We start from the raw sequence: 20,604 nt of genomic DNA on the forward strand, positions 1-20,604 counted from the left end.
TGTGCCAGTTAGCCAGCTGACAGACGGCAGGGTTGTGTTTAGGAGGGAGGAAATGGTTGGAAACTGGAAGGTACAACCTGAACTTGAATAATAACAACACAGAGTTGACAGACAGAGACAGACAAACAGCAATAGAGCCAGCCAGCCAGAAAGCCATCCAGGAGACAGACAGCAATGGAGCCAGCCAGCCAGACAGACGAACAGACAGACAGCGATACAGCCAGACGGTCGGCCAGACAGACAGATGGTCAGACAGACAGCAATAGAGCCAGCCAGCCAGACGAACAGACAGACAGCAGGGTAGCCTAGTGGTTAGAGCGTTGGACTAGTAACCGAAAGGTTGCAAGTTTGAATCCCCGAGCTGACAAGGTACAAATCTGTCGTTCTGCCCCTGAACAGGCAGTTAACCCACTGTTCCTAGGCCGTCATTGAAAATACGAATTTGTTCTTAACCGACTTACCTAGTAAAATAAAGGTACAATTAAATAGAGCCAGAAAGCCATCCAGCCAGATGAACAGACAGACAGCAATAGAGCCAGACGGTCGGCCAGACAGACAGATGGCCAGACAGACAGCAATAGAGCCAGACAGACGGCCAGACAGACGGCCAGACATACCCTCTGCAGCTCGGCCTCAGGGTCTGGGTGTCCCTCAGCTAACAGTCTCTGTCTGATCTGATCATGCTCCTCCTTCTCCCTCTTCCTGTCTCTCTCATCCAGCTCAGTCTCCTTCTCACGGTCTCTCAGACGCTTCTGTAAAGCACTACCCCTGGAGGGAGAGAGAGGAAGGCCGGTCAGTCATACAGCATGAAAGGATACATCAGGATTTTGGCCCTACTTCCTCAGAGAGAGAGATGAGGCCCTTTATCTACTTCCTCAGGGAGAGATGAGGCCCTTTATCTCCTTCCTCAGAGAGAGATGAGGCCCTTTATCTCCTTCCTCAGAGAGAGATGAGGCCCTTTATCTACTTCCCCAGAGAGAGATGAGGCCCTTTATCTCCTTCCCCAGAGAGAGATGAGGCCCTTTATCTACTTCCCCAGAGAGATGAGGCCCTTTATCTACTTCCCCAGAGAGATGAGGCCCTTTATCTACTTCCCCAGAGAGAGATGAGGCCCTTTATCTACTTCCCCAGAGAGAGATGAACTGATGGATACCGTTTCTGCATCCAGCATAAAGGAAGTTGGAGTTACTTTCACGAGCCAAATGCCTACCAGCGTTAGCGCAATGACTGGAAGTCTATGGTATCTGCTAGCAGTTAACACGCTAGTTAGCAATTGCACTAACGCTAATTTGCCACTTCCTTCAGACTGCTGGCAGAGACATACAAATGGTATCCATGTATTCATCTGACCCTGGGGAAGGAGATAAAGGGCCTCATCTCTCTCTCTGAGGAAGTAGATAAAGGGCCTCATCTACTTCCCCAGAAGAGATAACTGATGGGGATACGGGCCTCATTTCTGGGGAAGGAGATAACATCTCTCTGGGGAAGGAGATAACAGGCCTCATCTCTCTGGGGAAGGAGATAACGGGCCTCATCTTTCTCTGGGGAAGGAAATGCCTCATCTCTCAGGAAGGAGAGAACGGGCCTCATCTCTCTGAAGAAGGAGATAACGGGCCTCATCTCTCTCTGGGGAAGTAGATAAAGGGCCTCATCTCTCTCTCTGAGAGTTAACACGCCTCATCTCTCTCTGAGGAAGTAGATAAAGGGCCTCATCTGGGAAGGAGATAACGGGCCTCATCTCTCTCTCTGAGGAAGTTAAAGCCTCATCTTCTTCAAGACTAACGCCTCATCTCTCTGAGGAGAGACATACAAGGAGATGGTATCCATGTCATCTCATCTGGGGAAGGAGAGAACCCTGGGGAAGGAGATCTCTCTCTGAAGAAGGGATAACCCTCATCTCTCTCTCTCTGGGGAAGTAGATAAAGGGCCTCATCTCTCTCTCTGAGGAAGTAGATAAAGGGCCTCATCTCTCTCTGAGGAAGTAGATAAAGGGCCTCATCTCTCTGGGGAAGGAGATAACGGGCCTCATCTCTCTCTGAGGAAGTAGATAAAGGGCCTCATCTCTCTGGGGAAGGAGAGAACGGGCCTCATCTCTCTGGGAAGGAGATATACGGGCCTCATCTCTCTCTCTGGGGAAGTAGATAAAGGGCCTCTCTCTCTGGGAAGTAGATAAAGGGCCTCATCTCTCTCTGAAGAAGTAGATAAAGGGCCTCATCTCTCTCTCTGGGGAAGGAGATAACGGGCCTCATCTCTCTGGGGAAGGAGATAACGGGCCTCATCTCTCTCTGGGAAGGAGAGAACGGGCCTCATCTCTCTCTGGGGAAGGAGAGAACGGGCCTCATCTCTCTCTGAAGAAGGAGATAACGGGCCTCATCTCTCTCTCTCTGGGGAAGTAGATAAAAGGGCCTCATCTCTCTCTGAGGAAGTAGATAAAGGGCCTCATCTCTCTCTGAGGAAGTAGATAAAGGGCCTCATCTCTCTGGGGAAGGAGATAACCCTCATCTCTCTCTGAGGAAGGAGATAAAGGGCCTCATCTCTCTCTGGGGAAGGAGATAACGGGCCTCATCTCTCTCTCTGAGGAAGTAGATAAAGGGCCTCATCTCTCTCTGGGGAAGGAGATAACGGGCCTCATCTCTCTGGGGAAGGAGATAACGGGCCTCATCTCTCTCTGGGGAAGGAGAGAACGGGCCTCATCTCTCTCTGGGGAAGGAGAGAACGGGCCTCATCTCTCTCTGAAGAAGGAGATAACGGGCCTCATCTCTCTCTCTCTGGGGAAGTAGATAAAAGGCCTCATCTCTCTCTCTGAGGAAGTAGATAAAGGGCCTCATCTCTCTGAGGAAGTAGATAAAGGGCCTCATCTCTCTGGGGAAGGAGATAACGGGCCTAATCTCTCTCTGAGGAAGTAGATAAAGGGCCTCATCTCTCTCTGGGGAAGGAGATAACGGGCCTCATCTCTCTGGGGAAGGAGATAAAAGGCCTCATCTCTCTCTGAAGGGATAAAGGGCCTCATCTCTCTCTCTGGGAAGTAGATAAAGGGCCTCATCTCTCTCTGGGGAAGGAGATAACAGGCCTCATCTCTCTGGGGAAGGAGATAACGGGCCTCATCTCTCTCTGGGGAAGGAGAGAACGGGCCTCATCTCTCTCTGGGGAAGGAGAGAACGGGCCTCATCTTTCTCTGAAGAAGGAGATAACGGGCCTCATCTCTCTCTCTGGGGAAGTAGATAAAGGGCCTCATCTCTCTCTGAGGAAGTAGATAAAGGGCCTCATCTCTCTCTGAGGAAGTAGATAAAGGGCCTCATCTCTCTGGGGAAGGAGATAACGGGCCTCATCTCTCTGGGGAAGGAGATAACGGGCCTCATCTCTCTCTCTGGGGAAGGAGATAAAGGGCCTCATCTCTCTCAAGGAGATCTCATCTCTCTGGGGAAGGAGATAAAGGCCTCATCTCTCTCTGAAGAAGTAGATAAAGGGCCTCATCTCTCTCTCTGAGGAAGTAGATAAAGGGCCTCATCTCTCTCTGGGGAAGGAGATAAAGGGCCTCATCTCTCTGGGGAAGGAGATAACGGGCCTCATCTCTCTGGGGAAGGAGATAACGGGCCTCATCTCTCTGGGGAAGGAGATAACGGGCCTCATCTCTCTCTGGGGAAGGAGATAACGGGCCTCATCTCTCTCTGGGGAAGGAGAGAAAAGGCCTCATCTCTCTGGGGAAGGGGAGAACGGGCCTCATCTCTCTCTGAAGAAGGAAAAGGCCTCATCTCTCTCTCTGAGGAAGTAGATAAAGGGCCTCATCTCTCTCTGAAGAAGGAGATAAAGGGCCTCATCTCTCTCTCTGAGGAAGTAGATAAAGGGCCTCATCTCTCTCTGAGGAAGTAGATAAAGGGCCTCATCTCTCTGGGGAAGGAGATAAAGGGCCTCATCTCTCTGGGGAAGGAGATAAAGGGCCTCATCTCTCTCTAACATGTCATCTCTCTCTGGGGAAGGAGATAAGGGCCTCATCTCTCTGGGGAAGGAGATAAAAGGCCTCATCTCTCTCTGGGAAGTAGATAAAGGGCCTCATCTCTCTCTGGGGAAGGAGATAACACCTCATCTCTCTCTGTAGTCTCTCTGGGGAAGGAGATTCTCTCTCTGGGGAAGGAGATAACGGGCCTCATCTCTCTCTGGGGAAGGAGAGAACGGGCCTCATCTCTCTGTTATAAAAGGTGTGTCCTCACTCTGGGGAAGTATTTCAAAGGTCATCTCTGTGTTATAAAAGGTGTGATCCTCATCTCCTCTGTAGGAAGTATTTCAAGGAGTCATCTCTGGGGAAGGAGATATCATCTCTCTGGGGAAGGTGTGTCCTCATCTCTGGGGAAGGAGATAGGGCCTCATCTCTCTCTGGGGAAGGAGAGAACGGGCCTCATCTCTCTGGGGAAGGAGATAAAGGGCCTCATCTCTCTCTGAGGAAGTAGATAAAGGGCCTCATCTCTCTCTCTGAGGAAGGAGATAAAGGGCCTCATCTCTCTGGGGAAGGAGATAAAGGGCCTCATCTCTCTCTGAGGAAGTAGATAAAGGGCCTCATCTCTCTTAACATGTAGGGGTTAATGTTAGGTCCCCAAACAAGGACAATTATGTTATAAAAGGTGTGTCCTCACCTGTAGTATTTCAGGTCGTCTCTGTGTTATAAAAGGTGTGTCCTCACCTGTAGTATTTCAGGTCATCTCTGTGTTATAAAAGGTGTGTCCTCACCTGTAGTATTTCAGGTCATCTCTGTGTTATAAAAGGTGTGTCCTCACCTGTATGTGTTATAAAGGTGTGTCCTCACCTGTAGTATATCAGGTCGTCTCTGTGTTATAAAAGGTGTGTCCTCACCTGTAGTATTTCAGGTCATCTTTGTCATCGTCATAATCTTCCAGGAACTCTTTCAGGCGCTTGCCTTCTTTTGTCTGAAGAAGAACAAATGATTGCATACATTTAGCTTCCATGAGGTAAATGACACATTCAAACGGCTAATATTACAGATGGTGTAAAGGCTCGTCTCCCATATGAATCTTCTCTTCGTGCCAGACTGGGTTCAAACATCTTCTGTATTTATATGTACATAGAATACCTACTCATTCCAGGATTTTATTTTTTAAACTTTTTTCTACATTGTAGAATAGTAGTGAAGACATCAAAACTATGAAATAACAATTATGGAATCATGTCGTAACCAAAAAAAGCACTAAAAATCGGTCCTTTGGTATAATGAGTCCAAATTGGAGATTTTTGGTTCTAACCCCCATGTCTTTGTGAGATGCAGAGTAGGTGAACGGATGATCTCGGCATGTGTGGTTCCCACTGTGAAGCATGGAGGAGGAGGTGTTATGGTGTCGGGGTGCTTAGCTGGTGACACCGTCTGTGATTTAGTTGGAATTCAAGGCACACTTATCCAGCATTGCTACCACAGCATTCTGCAGCGATACGCCATCCCACCTGGTTTGGACTTAGTGGGACTATCATTTGTTTTTCAACAGCACAATGACCCAACACACCTCCAGGTTGTGTAAGGGTTATTTTACCAAGGAGGAGAGTGATGGAGTGCTGCATCAGATGACCTGGCCTTCACAATCACCTGGCCTCAACCCAATTGAGATGGTTTGGGATGAGTCGGACGGCAGAGTGAAGGAAAAGCAGCCAACAAGTGCTCAGCATATGTGGGAACTCCTTCAAGACTGTTGGAAAAGCATTCCAGGTGAAGCTGGTTGAGAGAATGCCAAGAGTGTGCAAAGCTGTCATCAAGGCAAAAGGCTGGCTATTTGAAGAATCTCAAATATAAAATATAATTTTGATTTGTTTAACACTTTTTTTGGTTACTACATGATTCCATGTGTGTTATTTTATAGTTTTGATGTCTTCCCTATTATTCTACAATGTAGAAAATAGTAAAAATAAAGAAAAATCCTTGAATGGAGTAGGTGTTCTAAAACTTTTGACCGGTATTGTATGTATGTGTATATATACAGTGTGTTAGTATGTATGTATATTATTGTACTGCTCTAGGGATATAATTATTGTTTGGAGAAACATATTTACTATTATGTATTGATATTTTACCACAGTTAATTATTGTTATGTTTGTGTATATGTCAATTAATCCTATAAGGGATCGGTTGACAATTGGCAATTTGACACAAAATATTTTTTTTAAATTTAATAAAATAAATAAAAAAACGTTATTTTAACTGCATCTGGGAAAAGGGGTTGTACAACCTAGTCAGTTGTAGAACTGAATGCATTCAACTGAAATGTGTCTTCCGCATTTAACCCAACCTCTCTGAATCAGAGACATTCACGTCGTCGGCGCCCGGGGAACAGTGGGTTAACTGTTAACTGCCTTGTTCAGGGGAACAGTGGGTTAACTGTTAACTGCCTTGTTCAGGGGAACAGTGGGTTAACTGCCTTGTTCAGGGGAACAGTGGGTTAACTGCCTTGTTCAGGGGAACAGTGGGTTAACTGCCTTGTTCAGGGGAACAGTGGGTTAACTGCCTTGTTCAGGGGAACAGTGGGTTAACTGCCTTGTTCAGGGGAACAGTGGGTTAACTGCCTTGTTCAGGGGAACAGTGGGTTAACTGCCTTGTTCAGGGAACAGTGGGTTAACTGCCTTGTTCAGGGGAACAGTGGGTTAACTGCCTTGTTCAGGGGAACAGTGGGTTAACTGCCTTGTTAAGGGGAACAGTGGGTTAACTGCCTTGTTCAGGGGAACAGTGGGTTAACTGCCTTGTTCAGGGGAACAGTGGGTTAACTGCCTTGCTCAGGGGAACAGTGGGTTAACGGTTAACTGCCTTGTTCAGTGGCAGAACGACAGATTTTCAACAACTAGATTCTGCCACGGGACGATCTTTTGTTTAGTGGATGGTCAGGGGGCCGGAACATCATTACACACAATTAGTAGACCGCAAGAGACCCCAACAATTACTAAAACAGAACCATTTCAAAACTCGCTCACACACACACACACAGTGCCTTGCGAAAGTATTCGGCCCCCTTGAACTTTGCGACCTTTTGCCACATTTCAGGCTTCAAACATAAAGATATAAAACTGTATTTTTTTGTGAAGAATCAACAACAAGTGGGACACAATCATGAAGTGGAATGACATTTTTTGGATATTTCAAACTTTTTTAACAAATCCAAAACTGAAAAATTGGGCGTGCAAAATTATTCAGCCCCCTTAAGTTAATACTTTGTAGCGCCACCTTTTGCTGCGATTACAGCTGTAAGTCGCTTGGGGTATGTCTCTATCAGTTTTGCACATCGAGAGACTGAAGTTTTTTCCCATTCCTCCTTGCAAAACAGCTCGAGCTCAGTGAGGTTGGATGGAGAGCATTTGTGAACAGCAGTTTTCAGTTCTTTCCACAGATTCTCGATTGGATTCAGGTCTGGACTTTGACTTGGCCATTCTAACACCTGGATATGTTTATTTTTGAACCATTCCATTGTAGATTTTGCTTTATGTTTTGGATCATTGTCCTGTTGGAAGACAAATCTCCGTCTCAGGTCTTTTGCAGACTCCATCAGGTTTTCTTCCAGAATGGTCCTGTATTTGGCTCCATCCATCTTCCCATCAATTTTAACCATCTTCCCTGTCCCTGCTGAAGAAAAGCAGGCCCAAACCACCACCATGTTTGACAGTGGGGATGGTGTGATCAGGGTGATGAGCTGTGTTGCTTTTACGCCAAACATAACGTTTTGCATTGTTGCCAAAAAGTTCAATTTTGGTTTCATCTGACCAGAGCACCTTCTTCCACATGTTTGGTGTGTCTCCCAGGTGGCTTGTGGCAAACTTTAAATGACACTTTTTATGGATATCTTTAAGAAATGGCTTTCTTCTTGCCACTCTTCCATAAAGGCCAGATTTGTGCAATATACGACTGATTGTTGTCCTATGGACAGAGTCTCCCACCTCAGCTGTAGATCTCTGCAGTTCATCCAGAGTGATCATGGGCCTCTTGGCTGCATCTCTGATCAGTCTTCTCCTTGTATGAGCTGAAAGTTTAGAGGGACGGCCAGGTCTTGGTGGATTTGCAGTGGTCTGATACTCCTTCCATTTCAATATTATCGCTTGCACAGTGCTCCTTGGGATGTTTAAAGCTTGGGAAATCTTTTTGTATCCAAATCCGGCTTTAAACTTCTTCACAACAGTATCTCGGACCTGCCTGGTGTGTTCCTTGTTCTTCATGATGCTCTCTGCGCTTTTAACGGACCTCTGAGACTATCACAGTGCAGGTGCATTTATACGGAGACTTGATTACACACAGGTGGATTGTATTTATCATCATTAGTCATTTAGGTCAACATTGGATCATTCAGAGATCCTCACTGAACTTCTGGAGAGAGTTTGCTGCACTGAAAGTAAAGGGGCTGAATAATTTTGCACGCCCAATTTTTCAGTTTTTGATTTGTAATTTTTTTGAAATATCCAATAAATGTCGTTCCACTTCATGATTGTGTCCCACTTGTTGTTGATTCTTCACAAAAAATACAGTTTTATTATTTTAATGTTTGAAGCCTGAAATGTGTCAAAAGGTCGCAAAGTTCAAGGGGGCCGAACACTTTCGCAAGGCACTGTACATACATATATATATATATTATATTATGCGTGGGAAGAGCTTGGAACAGATTTCCAACAAAATCACTTGGAGCTGATTTGCTGGTGTTTTCAGTTTTTTATGTCCAACAATATAACTAAATATAAATGTATTTATTTATTTTTGATCAAAAACGTGGGCGGGGGGCAAAGAAAATCACCCGCGGGCCCAATTTGGCCCCGGATGTCTCCTACCATCTCACGCCGTCTCTCGTCCTCTCGTTGGTTCTCTTTGTCGTAGTCCCGAGTCTTCTTCCTCTCTCTCATCTCCCAGTTCTTCAGACGCTGAAACAAGAGGAGCAACAGCCAATCAGCATCCCTGAATCAAAACAGGCCTGATATAAAACACACAGCTAGAACGCTGTTTTAGCCAATCAGCATCCCTGAATCAAAACAGGCCTGATATAAAACACACAGATAGAACACTGTTTTAGCCAATCAGCATCCCTGAATCAAAACAGGCCTGATATAAAACACAGTTAGAACGCTGTTTCAGCCAATCAGCATCTTTTCATAATGTACAAACACATAGACAGGTGTTATATTGAGTTCTCTTACGACAGAGCCAGTATGAACACAGTGCTCGAGTCCCAAAAGACACCCTACACAGTGCACCAGGGCCATTCGGGCTCAGGACAAAAGTAGTGCACTAGAAAACCATTGCAAAATACTGTAGTGCACTATATAGAGAATAGGGTGTCATTTGGGACACATTCTAAGTGCCTTAGGCCTGAGAGAAAGAGTAGTCAGACTGGCTGTGTTTCATGCTATGCCAGTATACTGCGGTGGTAAAGCCTGATTTACACCCTACACAAGTATCTGGAAAATGGAAAATAGCAATTAGCAAAATGGTAATCCTGCATACAAACAAACACATACATACAATTCTCTTCACTGTTGAGGTTGAGATCCATTTGAATTAAAGTGTCTGCTAAATGATATACTCTACCGTTCAAAAGTTTGGGCTCCATAAAAAAAAAAGTCGTTGTATCTGAGAATGGCCAATAAAAAGAAAAGATTAAGACGGGCAAAAGAACACAGACACTGGACAGAGGAACTCTGCCTAGAAGGCCAGCATCCCAGAGTCGCCTCTTCGCTGTTGATGTTGAGACTGGTGTTTTTTCGGGGTACTATTTAATGAAGCTGCCAGTTGAGGACTTGTGAGGCGTCTGTTTCTCAAACTAGACACTCTAATGTACTTGTCCTCTTGCTCAGTTGTGCACCGGGGCCTCCCACTACTCTTTCTATTCTGGTTAGGGCCAGTTTGCGTTGTTCTTTGAAGGGAGTAGTACACAGCGATGTACGAGATAGTCAGTTTCTTGGCAATGTCTCACATAGAAAAGCCTTCATTTCTCAGAACAAGAATAGACTGACGAGTTTCAGAAGAAAGGTCTTTGTTTCTGGCCATTTTAAGCCAGTAATCGAACCCACAAATGCTGATGCACCAGATACTCAACTAGTCTAAAGAAGGACAGTTTTATTCCTTCTTTAAGCAGAACAGTTTTCAGCTGTGCTAACATAATTGCAAAATGGTTTTCTAGTGATCAATTAGCCTTTTAAAATGATAAACTTGGATTTGCTAACACAACATGCCATTGGAACACAGGACTGATATTCCATAATAAATCAGCCGTTTCCAGCTATAATAGTAATTTACAACATTAACAATGTCTACACTGTATTCCTGATCAATTTTATGTTATTTTAAAAATGGACAAAAAAAAAAAAGTGCTTTTCTTTCAAAAACAAGGACATTTCTAAGTGACCCCAAACTTTTAGAACAGTAGTGTACATACAAACAATCCTGCATACAAACACTTTTATTTTTTTACTTACTATATTGTATTTACTTCGCCACCATGGCCTTTTTTGCCTTTACCTCCCTTATCTCACCTCATTTGCTCACATCGTATATAGACTTGTTTCTACTGTATTATTGACTGTATGTTTGTTTTACTCCATGTGTAACTCTGTTGTTGTTGTTGTTGTTGTATGTGTCGAACTGCTTTGCTTTATCTTGGCCAGGTCGCAATTGTAAATGAGAACTTGTTCTCAGCTAGCCTACCTGGTTAAATAAAGGTGAAATAAATAAAATACAAAATAAACTAATGTAGTTCTTGTGTTGTGTACTTGCGTAGGGTATAAATTCAGGCTTTAAACCTCGTCAAACATGGGACTACATGTCAAACTTACTTCCTGGTAGGCAGTCTCCTTGTCCCTCATCTTCCTCTCCAGTTTCCTGCGTTCGTACGCCTCCTCCTGATCCTCCTCGCGGTCGTGTTTCTTCTCATCGCGGCTCCGTTCTCTACAGGAAGAGACGTGAGTTCAAACACTCGCCACTTAAGTGTTTCAGAGCATCTAGGATCTGTCCATATAGTCTTATTCATTCTGATCTAGGATCTGTCCATATAGTCTTATTCATTCTGATCTAGGATCTGTCCATATAGTCTTATTCATTCTGATCTAGGATCTGTCCATATAGTCTTATTCATTCTGATCTAGGATCTGTCCATATAGTCTTATTCATTCTGATCTAGGATCTGTCCATATATTTCAGCGTTAACCTCATATCAACCTGTTACAGCGTTAACCTCATACCAACCTGTTTCAGTGTTAACCTCATACCAACCTGAATCTGCATTAACCTCATACCAACCTGTTTCAGTGTTAACCTCATACCAACCTGTTTCAGCGTTAACCTCATACCAACCTGTTTCAGCGTTAACCTCATACCAACCTGTATCTGCGTTAACCTCATACCAACCTGGATCTGTGTTAACCTCATACCAACCTGTTTCAGTGTTAACCTCATATCAACCTGTTTCAGCGTTAACCTCATACCAACCTGGATCTGCGTTAACCTCATACCAACCTGTTTCAGTGTTAACCTCATACCAACCTGTTTCAGCGTTAACCTTGTACCAACCTGAATCATACCAACCTGGATCTGTGTTAACCTCATACCAACCTGAATCTGTTTCAGTTAACCTCATACCAACCTGTTTCAGCATTAACCTCATACCAACCTGTTTCAGCGTTAACCTCATACCAACCTGGATCTGCGTTAACCTCATACCAACCTGGATCTGTGTTAACCTCATACCAACCTGTTTCAGCGTTAACCTCATATCAACCTGTTACAGCCTGTTTCCTTGTACCAACCTGAATCTGGATTTGATTTGATTTGAATCTACCAACCTGTTTCAGCGTTAACCTCATATCAACCTGTTACAGCGTTAACCTTGTACCAACCTGAATCTGCGTTAACCTCATACCAACCTGAATCTGCGTTAACCTCATACCAACCTGTTTCAGTGTTAACCTCATACCAACCTGGATCTGTGTTAACCTCGTACCAACCTGTTTCAGCATTAACCTCATACCAACCTGTTTCAGCGTTAACCTCATACCAACCTGGATCTACTGCGGTCTATGCTGACTTCTCGACTCCTCTCCTTCACGCGCTCCCTCTCTCCTCTGTCTCCCCTCTCCCTCTCTCCTCTGTCTCCCCTCTCCCTCGTCCGTTCACGGTCCCGATCGATCCGTTCTCGATCCCGCTCTCTCTCCTTGTTGTTGTTGTCGTTTCGTTCCTTCTCCTTCTCTCTCTCCTTCTCCCTCTCGCGGTCCCGGCGCTCCCTCTCTCGCTCCCTCTCTTTGTCCCTCTCCCTCCTGTCCTTATCGATCTCTTGTCGTTCCTGTTCTTTCTTTCCCTTCTCCTCCTCCAGTTTCTACGGGAAGAAGAGGAGTATCCTGTGTTATCATTCTACCGTTGTATTCACCAAGGACAACAGTTTCTACCCGAAGAAGGAATACACTGTTAGTCACTCTGCTGCGCCGGAAAAGATGGCTGCCGTTTTACTGGCTCCTAACCAATTGTGATTTTTTTTTCACGTTGTTTGTAACTTATTTTTGTACATAATGTTTCTGTTACTGTCTCTTTTGACCGAAAACAGCTTCTGGATATATCAGAACACCGATTTACTCACCTCGAACTGGACATAGATTTTTTTTTTTCTTTAACGAGCCGGACATGAAGGAAATCCCTGTCATTCGCATGAAGAGAAGATGTCAATACAGGGGACGGAGGTCCGGGTGCCTTGGCGAGTAGGTAACCCGCCTCTACCATCCATCCTATTGGCCAACGTGCAATCACTGGAGAATAAACTGGACGAGCTCCGTTCAAGACTATCAACCGGACATTAAAAACTGTAATATCTTATGTTCCAGTCGAGTTCGAATCGTGGCTGAACGACGACATGGATAATATACAGTTGGCTGGGTTTATGCTGCATAGGCAAGATAAAACAGCTCCCTCCGGTAAGACAAAGGGTGGCGGTCTGTGTCTATTGGTCAATAACAGCTGGTGTGCAAAATCAAATATTAAGGAACTCAAGGTTTTGCTCATCTGAGGTAGAGTATCTCACGATAAAATGTAAATCACACTATTTACCAAGAGAGCTTAGCATCTATATTTTTCATAGCTGTCTATTTACCACCACAGACCGATGCAGGCACTAAGACCGCACTCAACAAACTGTATAAAGCCGTAAGCAAACAAGAAAATGCTCATCCAGAGGCGGCGCTCCTTTTGGCCGGGGACTTTAATGCAGGGAAACTTAAATCCGTTTCACCTCATTTCTACCAGCATGTCACATGTGCAACTAGAGGGAAAAAAAACTCTAGACCACCTTTACTCCACACACAGAGACGTCTACAAAGCTCTCCCTCGCTCTCCATTTGGAAAATCTGACCACAACTCTATCCTCCCGATTCCTGCTTACAAGATAAAACTAAAGCAGGAAGTACCAATAACTCGCTCAATACGGAGGTGGTCAGATGACGCAGATTGTTTCACTAGCACAGACTGGAATATGTTCCGGGACTCATCCGATGGCATTGAGGAGTATACCACTTCAGTCACCGGCTTCCTTAATAAGTGCATCGATGATATTGTCCCTACAGTGACTGTACGTACCAACCAGAAGCCATGGATTTACAGGCAGCATCCACACTGAGCTAAAGGCTAGAGCTGCTGCTTTCAAGGAGCGTGAGACTAATCCGGACACTTATAAGAAATCCTGCTTTGCCCGCCGACGAACCATCAAACAGGCAAAGCGTAAATACAGGACTAAGATTGAATCCTATGTGGGAGGGCTTGCAAAGTATTACAGACTACAAAAGAAAGCCCAGCCGCGAGCTGCCCAGTGACAAGCCTACCAGACGAGCTAAATGACTTCTATGCGCGCCTCGAAGCAAACAACACTGAAGCATGCATGAGAGCACCAGCTGTTCCGGATGACTATGTGATCACGCTCGCCGTAATCGATGCGAGTAAGACCTTTATACAGGTCAACATTCACAAGGCCACAGGGCCAGACGGAATACCAGGACGTGTACTCCGAGCATGCGCTGACCAACTGGCAAGTGTGTTCACTGACATTTTCAACCTGTCCCTGGCCGAGTCCGTGATACCCACATATTTCACACAGACCACCATAGTCCCTGTGCCCAAGAACCTACCTAACTGACTACCGACACGTAGCACTCACATCTGTAGCCATGAAGTGCTTTGAAAGGCTGGTCATGGTTCACAGCACCATCATCCCAGAAACCTTAGACCTATTCCAATTTGCATATCGCCCCAACAGATCCACAGATGATGCAAAATCTATTGCACTCCACAATGCCCTTTCCCATATGGACAAAAGTAACCTACGTGAGAAATCTGTTCATTGACTACTGCTCAGCATTCAACACCAAAGTTCTCACAAAGCTCATCACTAAACTAAGGACCCTGGGACTAAACATCTCCCCTCTGCTACTGGTTCCTGGTAAGGGTAGGCAACATCACATCTGTCACACTGATTCTCAACACAGGGGCCCCCCAGGGTTGTGTTCTTTGTCCCCTCCTGTACACCCTGTTCACCCATGACTGCATGAACAAGCACGATTCCAACCCCATCATTAAGTTTGCAGATGACACAATAGAGGTAGGTCTGATCACCGACAACGAGAAAGCCTATAGGGAGGAGGTCAGAGACCTGGAAGTGTGGTGCAAGGACAACAACTTCTCCCTCAACGTGATCAAGACAAAGGAGATGATTGTGGACTACAGGAAAAGGAGGACCGAGAACACCCTCATTCTCATCGACGGGGCTGCAGTGGAGCAGGTTGAGAGCTTCAAGTTCCTTGGTGTCCACATCATCAACACAGTCATGAAGAGGACACGACAACGCCTATTCCCCCTCAGGAGACTGAAAAGATTTGGCATGAATCCTCAAAAAGTTCTACAGCGGCACCATTGAGAGCATCCAGACTGGTTGCATCACCGTCTGGTATGGCAACTGCTCGGCCTCCGACCGCAAAGCTCTACAGAAGGTAGTGCGTACGGCCCAGTACATCACTGTCGCCAAGCTTCCTGCCATCCAGGACCTCTATACCAGGCGGTGTCAGAGGAAGGACCTAAAAATTGCCAAAGATTCCAGACACCCTAGTCAACGACTGTTCTCTCTGCTACCGCACAGCAAGCGGTACCGGAGCACCACGTCAAGGTCCAAAAGGCTTCTTAACAGCTTCTACCCCCAAGCCAGAAGACTGCTGAACAGCTAATCAAATGGCTACCCAGACTATTTGCATTGCCTCCCCTCCCAATGATTTACGCTGCTGCTACTCACTGTTTATTATCAATTATCTATACATAGTCACTTTACCCCGACCTACATATACACCACCTTTCAAAAGTTTAGGGTCATTTAGAAATGTCCTTGTTTTTGAAAGAAAAGCACATTTTTTTGTCCATTGAAATGTGTGTGTGTGTGTGTGTGTGTGTGAGTCCAGTGTGTGTGTGTGTAGAGTCCAGTGTGTGTGTGTGTGTGTGTGTGTGTGTATAGAGTTCAGTGTGTGTCTATGACTTGGGTGGCTGGAGTTGGACAATATTTTGGTGCCTTCCTCTGACACTGGTATAGAGGTCCTGGATGGCAGGGAGCTTGGCCCCAGTGATGTACTGGGCCGTACTCACCACCCTCTGTAGCGCCTTGCCTTCGGGTGCCTTGCAGTTACCGTACCAAGTGGTGATGCAGACAGTCAAGACGATGCTGTAGAACTTTGAGGATCTGAGGGCCAATGCCAAAATATTTTCAGCGTCCTGAGGGGGAAGAGGTGCTGGTGTTCCCTCTTCACAGCTGTGTGGGTGTGTGTGGACCATGTAAATGCCTTAGGAACGCTCAACTGTGGACACTGAGGAACTCTCGACCCGCTCAACTCATCCTGTAGGTAGCTGCTTTGTCTTGCTGACGTTGAGGGTTGTTTTCCTGACCTCTGACCTCCTCCCTATAGGCTTTTCATTGGTGATCAAGCCTACCACCGTGGTCCTGGTCTCTGACCTCCTCCCTATAGGCTCCCTCATTGTTGTCGGTGATCAGTCCTACCACCATTGTTTCGTCAGCAAACTGCAAAATGACGGTGTTGGGAGTCGTGCGCGGCCTTGCAGTCTTGGGTGAACTGGGAGTACAGGAAGGGACTAAGCACCTAACCCTGAGGGGTCCCGTGTTGATGGTCAGTGTGGCGGATGTGTTGTTACCTACCCTCGCAACCTGGGGGCTGCTCATCAGGAAGTCCCGGATCCAGTTGCAGACGGAGATGTGCAGTCCACAGGGTCCTGAGCTTGGTGATTAGCTTGGAAGGGACTACGGTGTTGAATGCTGAGCTGTAGTCAATGTACAGCATTTTTGAATAGGTATTCCTTTTGTCCAGGTGGGTGAGGGCAGTATGGATCTGTTGGGGCGGTATGCAAATTGGTGTGGGTCTAAGGTTTCTGGGATGATGGTGTTGATGTGATCCATGACCCGTCTTTCATAGTTATAGATGTGAGTGCTACGGGGTCCGTAGTCATTTAGGCAGGTTACCTTGGCGTTCTTGGGTGTACAGGGACAATGGGGGTCTGCTTGTAGGTATTACAGGGTCAGGGATAAGTAAAGAAAGTCAGTGAAGACACTTGCCAGCGTATTCCCATGGTACATCCTGGTATTTCATCTGGCCTAGCGCAAGGTAGCCTAGTGGTTAGAGCATTGGACTAGTAACTGAAAGGTTGCAAGTTCAAATCCTCAAGCCGACAAGGTACAAAATCTGTCGTTCTGCCCTTGAACAGGCAGTTAACCCACTGTTCCTAGGCCATCATTGAAAATAAGAATTTGTTCTTAACTGACTTGCCTGGTAAAATAAAGGTAAAAATAAAAAAAATAAAAAATGTTTACCTGTTTAACTTCTTTGGCAGCATTTTCACTTTTGGATGAATAGCGTGCCCAGAGTAAACTGCCTCCTACTCAGTCCCAGATGCTAATATATGCATATTAGTTGTAGTATTGGATAGAAAACACTCTGAAGTTTCTAAAACTGTTTGAATGATGTCTGTGAGTATAACAGAACTCATATGGCAGGCGGAAACCTGAGAAGAAAATCCAAACAGGAAGTGAGAAATCTGAGGTTTGTAGTTTTTGAACTCAGTCCCTATCGAATACACAGTGGGATATGGGTTATGTTGCACTTCATAAGGCTTCCACTAGATGTCAACCGTCTTTAGAACGTTGTTTCAGGCTTCTACTGTGAAGGGGTAGCGAATGAGAGCTGTTTGACTAAGTGGTCTGGCAGCAGCCTCGTTCTCAGTCATGCTCGTTCACATGAGAGGTATCTCTCGTTCCATTGCTTTTCTACAGACAATGGAATTCTCCGGCTGGAACATTATTGAACATTTATGATAAAAACTTATACTTATACTTAGTTTGAGAAGTTTCTACAACCTGTAATTAATAATTATAATTTTTAAACTTTTCATCCGACGTTCGGCAGGACCTGAACGCGCGTTTGGATTTGTTTACCAAACGCCCTAACAAAAGAAGCTATATATTTGGACATAATCGAACAAAACAAACATTTATTGTGGAACTGCGATTCCTGGGAGTGCATTCTGATGAAGATCATCAAAGGTAAGTGAATATTTATAATGCTATTTCTGACTAATGTTGACTGCGCAACATGGCGGATATTTCTTTTGGCTGGTTTGGGCTCTGAGAGCCGTACTCAGATTATGCTTTTTCTGTAAGTTTAAAAAAAATCTGACACAGCGGTTACATTAAGGAGAAGTGTATCTAAAGTTCCATGCATAACACTTGAATTTTCATCAACATTTATAATGAGTATTTCTGTGAATTCATGTGGCTCTTGGCAAAATCACAGCATGTTTTTGAACAAATTAACATAACACACCAATGTAAAATGAGATTTTTGGATATAAATATGCACTTTATCGAACAAAACATATATGTATTATGTTATATGAAGTCCTATGAGTGTCATCTAATGAAGATCATCAAAGGTTAGTGATTAATTTTCTCTCTATTTGTGCTTTTTGTGACTCCTCTCTTTGGCTGGAAAAATGGCTGGGTTTTTCTGTGACTTGGTGGTGACCTAACATAATCGTTTGTGGAGCTTTCGCTGTAAATCATTTTTTGAAATCAGACACTGTGGCTGGATTAACGAGAATTTTATCTTTAAAATGGTGCCTAATACTTATATGTTTGAGAAATTTGATTTATGAGATTTGTTGATTTGTATTTGGCGCCGTGCAATTTCATTGGCTGTTGGCGAGGGGTTCCGCTAAAGGTCTTACTCACATTGGCTACGGAAAGTGAGATCACATAGTCGTCCGGAAAACAGCTGGTGTTCTCATGCATGGCTCAGAGTTACTTGTCTCGAAGCGAGCAGAGTAGACATTTAGATCCTCTGGGCAGCTCGCGGCTGGATTTCCCTTTGTAATCCATGACAGCTTGCAAGCACTGCCACATGCATTGTGTCGTAGGATTCGATCTTAGTCTTGTATCGATGCTTTACCTGTATGATGGTTCGTTGGAGGTCTTAGCGGGATTTCTTATAAGCATCCGGATTACTGTTCCCACTCCTTGAAAGCAGCAGCTCTAGCCTTAAACTCAGTGCAGATGTTGCCTGTAATCCATGACTTCTGGTTGGGGTATGTACGTACGGTCACTGGTCAATGCACTTCTTAATGATGGCGGTGACTTATCAGAGCCCAAAAAAATCCCAATCTGGAGACGGTGGAAACCACTTTATCTAGTTACCATAAATAATTTAGCTAGCGACATTCATAAGATTTCAAAGTGAACCAAAACAAACTGTTGTTGTTGTTGTTTTATGTATTAAAAGCACAGAAACACACATCAGGGTTCACTTCTCTCAGAAAAGCAGGAAATAGAGATCCTCTGTGGGGCTAATTGGTTGTTTGTGACTTACAGGTGATGAATTACGGACTCACTCAGCGCTTCTGTCTCTGCCCCTACAAGCCTACAAGCTACTCCTGTGAGGAAGAGCAGGTCAAGTTCACAGAAACAAATTTTTTGTTTTTTAAAAGTGGCAAAATATATCTGTCCATCGATCCCTTACGATGGACCAGTGATTAATTTACTGTACACATTATCCAGTTAAAATCACACCACATTAAAAAAAGACTAGTTTAGATACAAAATGGTGATCTTTTACATTGGTGTTAGAGAGAGTCAATGCAGGTAGGTATTCCAGTTTGGGTAAAAGGAATGAAATCATAGAGCTGTTCTTACCCAGAGGTAGTCTTCTGATGTCCATCGTCAGATCGTCTCAGACCAACAGAGTGATTAACACAACACCAGACAGAGACAAGAGTACCAACAGCCCTTACCATACAGAGAGATACGGTACCTCACCAATATGGTACCTCACTACAAAAAAAAAAATGCTATGGCTATATGTCCATTCATTACGATGGCAATAGATTTGAGCTGGTCAAATGCCATTGAATGATGTTCGTCAATTTTGTGCTGGATAGTGTGATCAGTATAAAAGAAACTACAACGTGTAAATCTGCTGGACTAAACTGAACTGTGGGTCTCCTGTCCTGTCAGAGAGAAGAAGGAGAGGAAACAGAATAGAGAAAGCTGGAGCTGAAAGAGATTTAGCTAAGATTTCCCTTCACTACATCTCTCACTTCCATTTGGATTAAACTGATGTTCTAGAATGTTCCCTGTCCTGTCTGGACTTACCTCTGACGCAACAGTCCCCTGTCCTGTCTGAAAATACCTCTGACGCAAAAGTCCCCTGTCCTGTCTGAAAATACCTCTAACGCAACAGTCCCCTGTCCTGTCTGGACTTACCTCTGACGCAACAGTCCCCTATCCTGTCTGGACTTACCTCTAACGCAACAGTCCCCTGTCCTGTCTGAAAATACCTCTAACGCAACAGTCCCCTGTCCTGTCTGAAAATACCTCTGACGCAACAGTGTCCTGTCCTGTCTGGACTTACCTCTAACGCAACAGTCCCCTGGCGATGAGGTAATATAGGATCCTGTCACTAGATGTGTGGTGTTCAGTGTGGGTAATGTTTCCTAACATGCTTGAACCTTCACGTTCCACTTACACACTGTATATGATGGGAATAGTGCTCTTCTCTTTACCCTAAAAACCTTCCAAGTCTATTAGATTTGGAAAATAAGCAGCATAAAACCTTCCTGTGATGTTCCTAAACAAGGTTTTTATTTAACATAATAGAGAGAGACATAATATAAGACAAATATACAAATATAAAGTACAGCGAGGTAGAAAAGGAGAAAGTAAGAGCAGAAAGCTGGAGGAGGGGGGAGAGGGGGATTGAGAGGGAGAGCGAGAGGGAGGGAGTGGGAGATTGAGAGGGAGGGAGTGGGAGACAGAGGGAGAGCGAGAGGGAGGGAGTGGGAGATTGAGAGGGAGGGAGTGGGAGACAGAGGGAGAGCGAGAGGGAGGGAGTGGGAGATTGAGAGGGAGAGCGGGAGAGCGAGAGGGAGAGCGAGGGAGTGGGAGATTGAGAGGGAGAGCGAGGGAGTGGGAGATTGAGAGGGAGAGCGAGGGAGTGGGAGAGCGAGAGGGAGGGAGTGGGAGATTGAGAAGGAGAACGAGAGGGAGGGAGTGGGAGATTGAGAGGGAGAG

At 45.1% G+C, this 20,604-nt stretch overlaps 1 protein-coding gene across 4 annotated transcripts in view; it reads right to left on the reverse strand.

The window, feature by feature from the left end:
• Window positions 1–20,604, reverse strand: part of LOC112255847 (RNA-binding protein 25-like) — a 40,306-nt gene that overhangs the window by 6,209 nt on the left and 13,493 nt on the right. For all 4 annotated transcript variants that reach the window (XM_042325111.1, XM_042325110.1, XM_042325109.1 and 1 more), the window contains exons 9-13: window positions 12,017–12,330; window positions 10,796–10,907; window positions 8,798–8,887; window positions 4,846–4,919; window positions 618–768 (exon numbers count right to left, since the gene is read on the reverse strand). In XM_042325111.1, the coding sequence (XP_042181045.1) occupies window positions 618–768; window positions 4,846–4,919; window positions 8,798–8,887; window positions 10,796–10,907; window positions 12,017–12,330 (741 nt within the window). The remainder of the gene's footprint in view (window positions 1–617; window positions 769–4,845; window positions 4,920–8,797; window positions 8,888–10,795; window positions 10,908–12,016; window positions 12,331–20,604) is intronic.

This window comes from Oncorhynchus tshawytscha, linkage group LG08, assembly GCF_018296145.1.
Source record: "Oncorhynchus tshawytscha isolate Ot180627B linkage group LG08, Otsh_v2.0, whole genome shotgun sequence".
In the NCBI taxonomy this organism is placed as follows: Eukaryota; Metazoa; Chordata; class Actinopteri; order Salmoniformes; family Salmonidae; genus Oncorhynchus; species Oncorhynchus tshawytscha.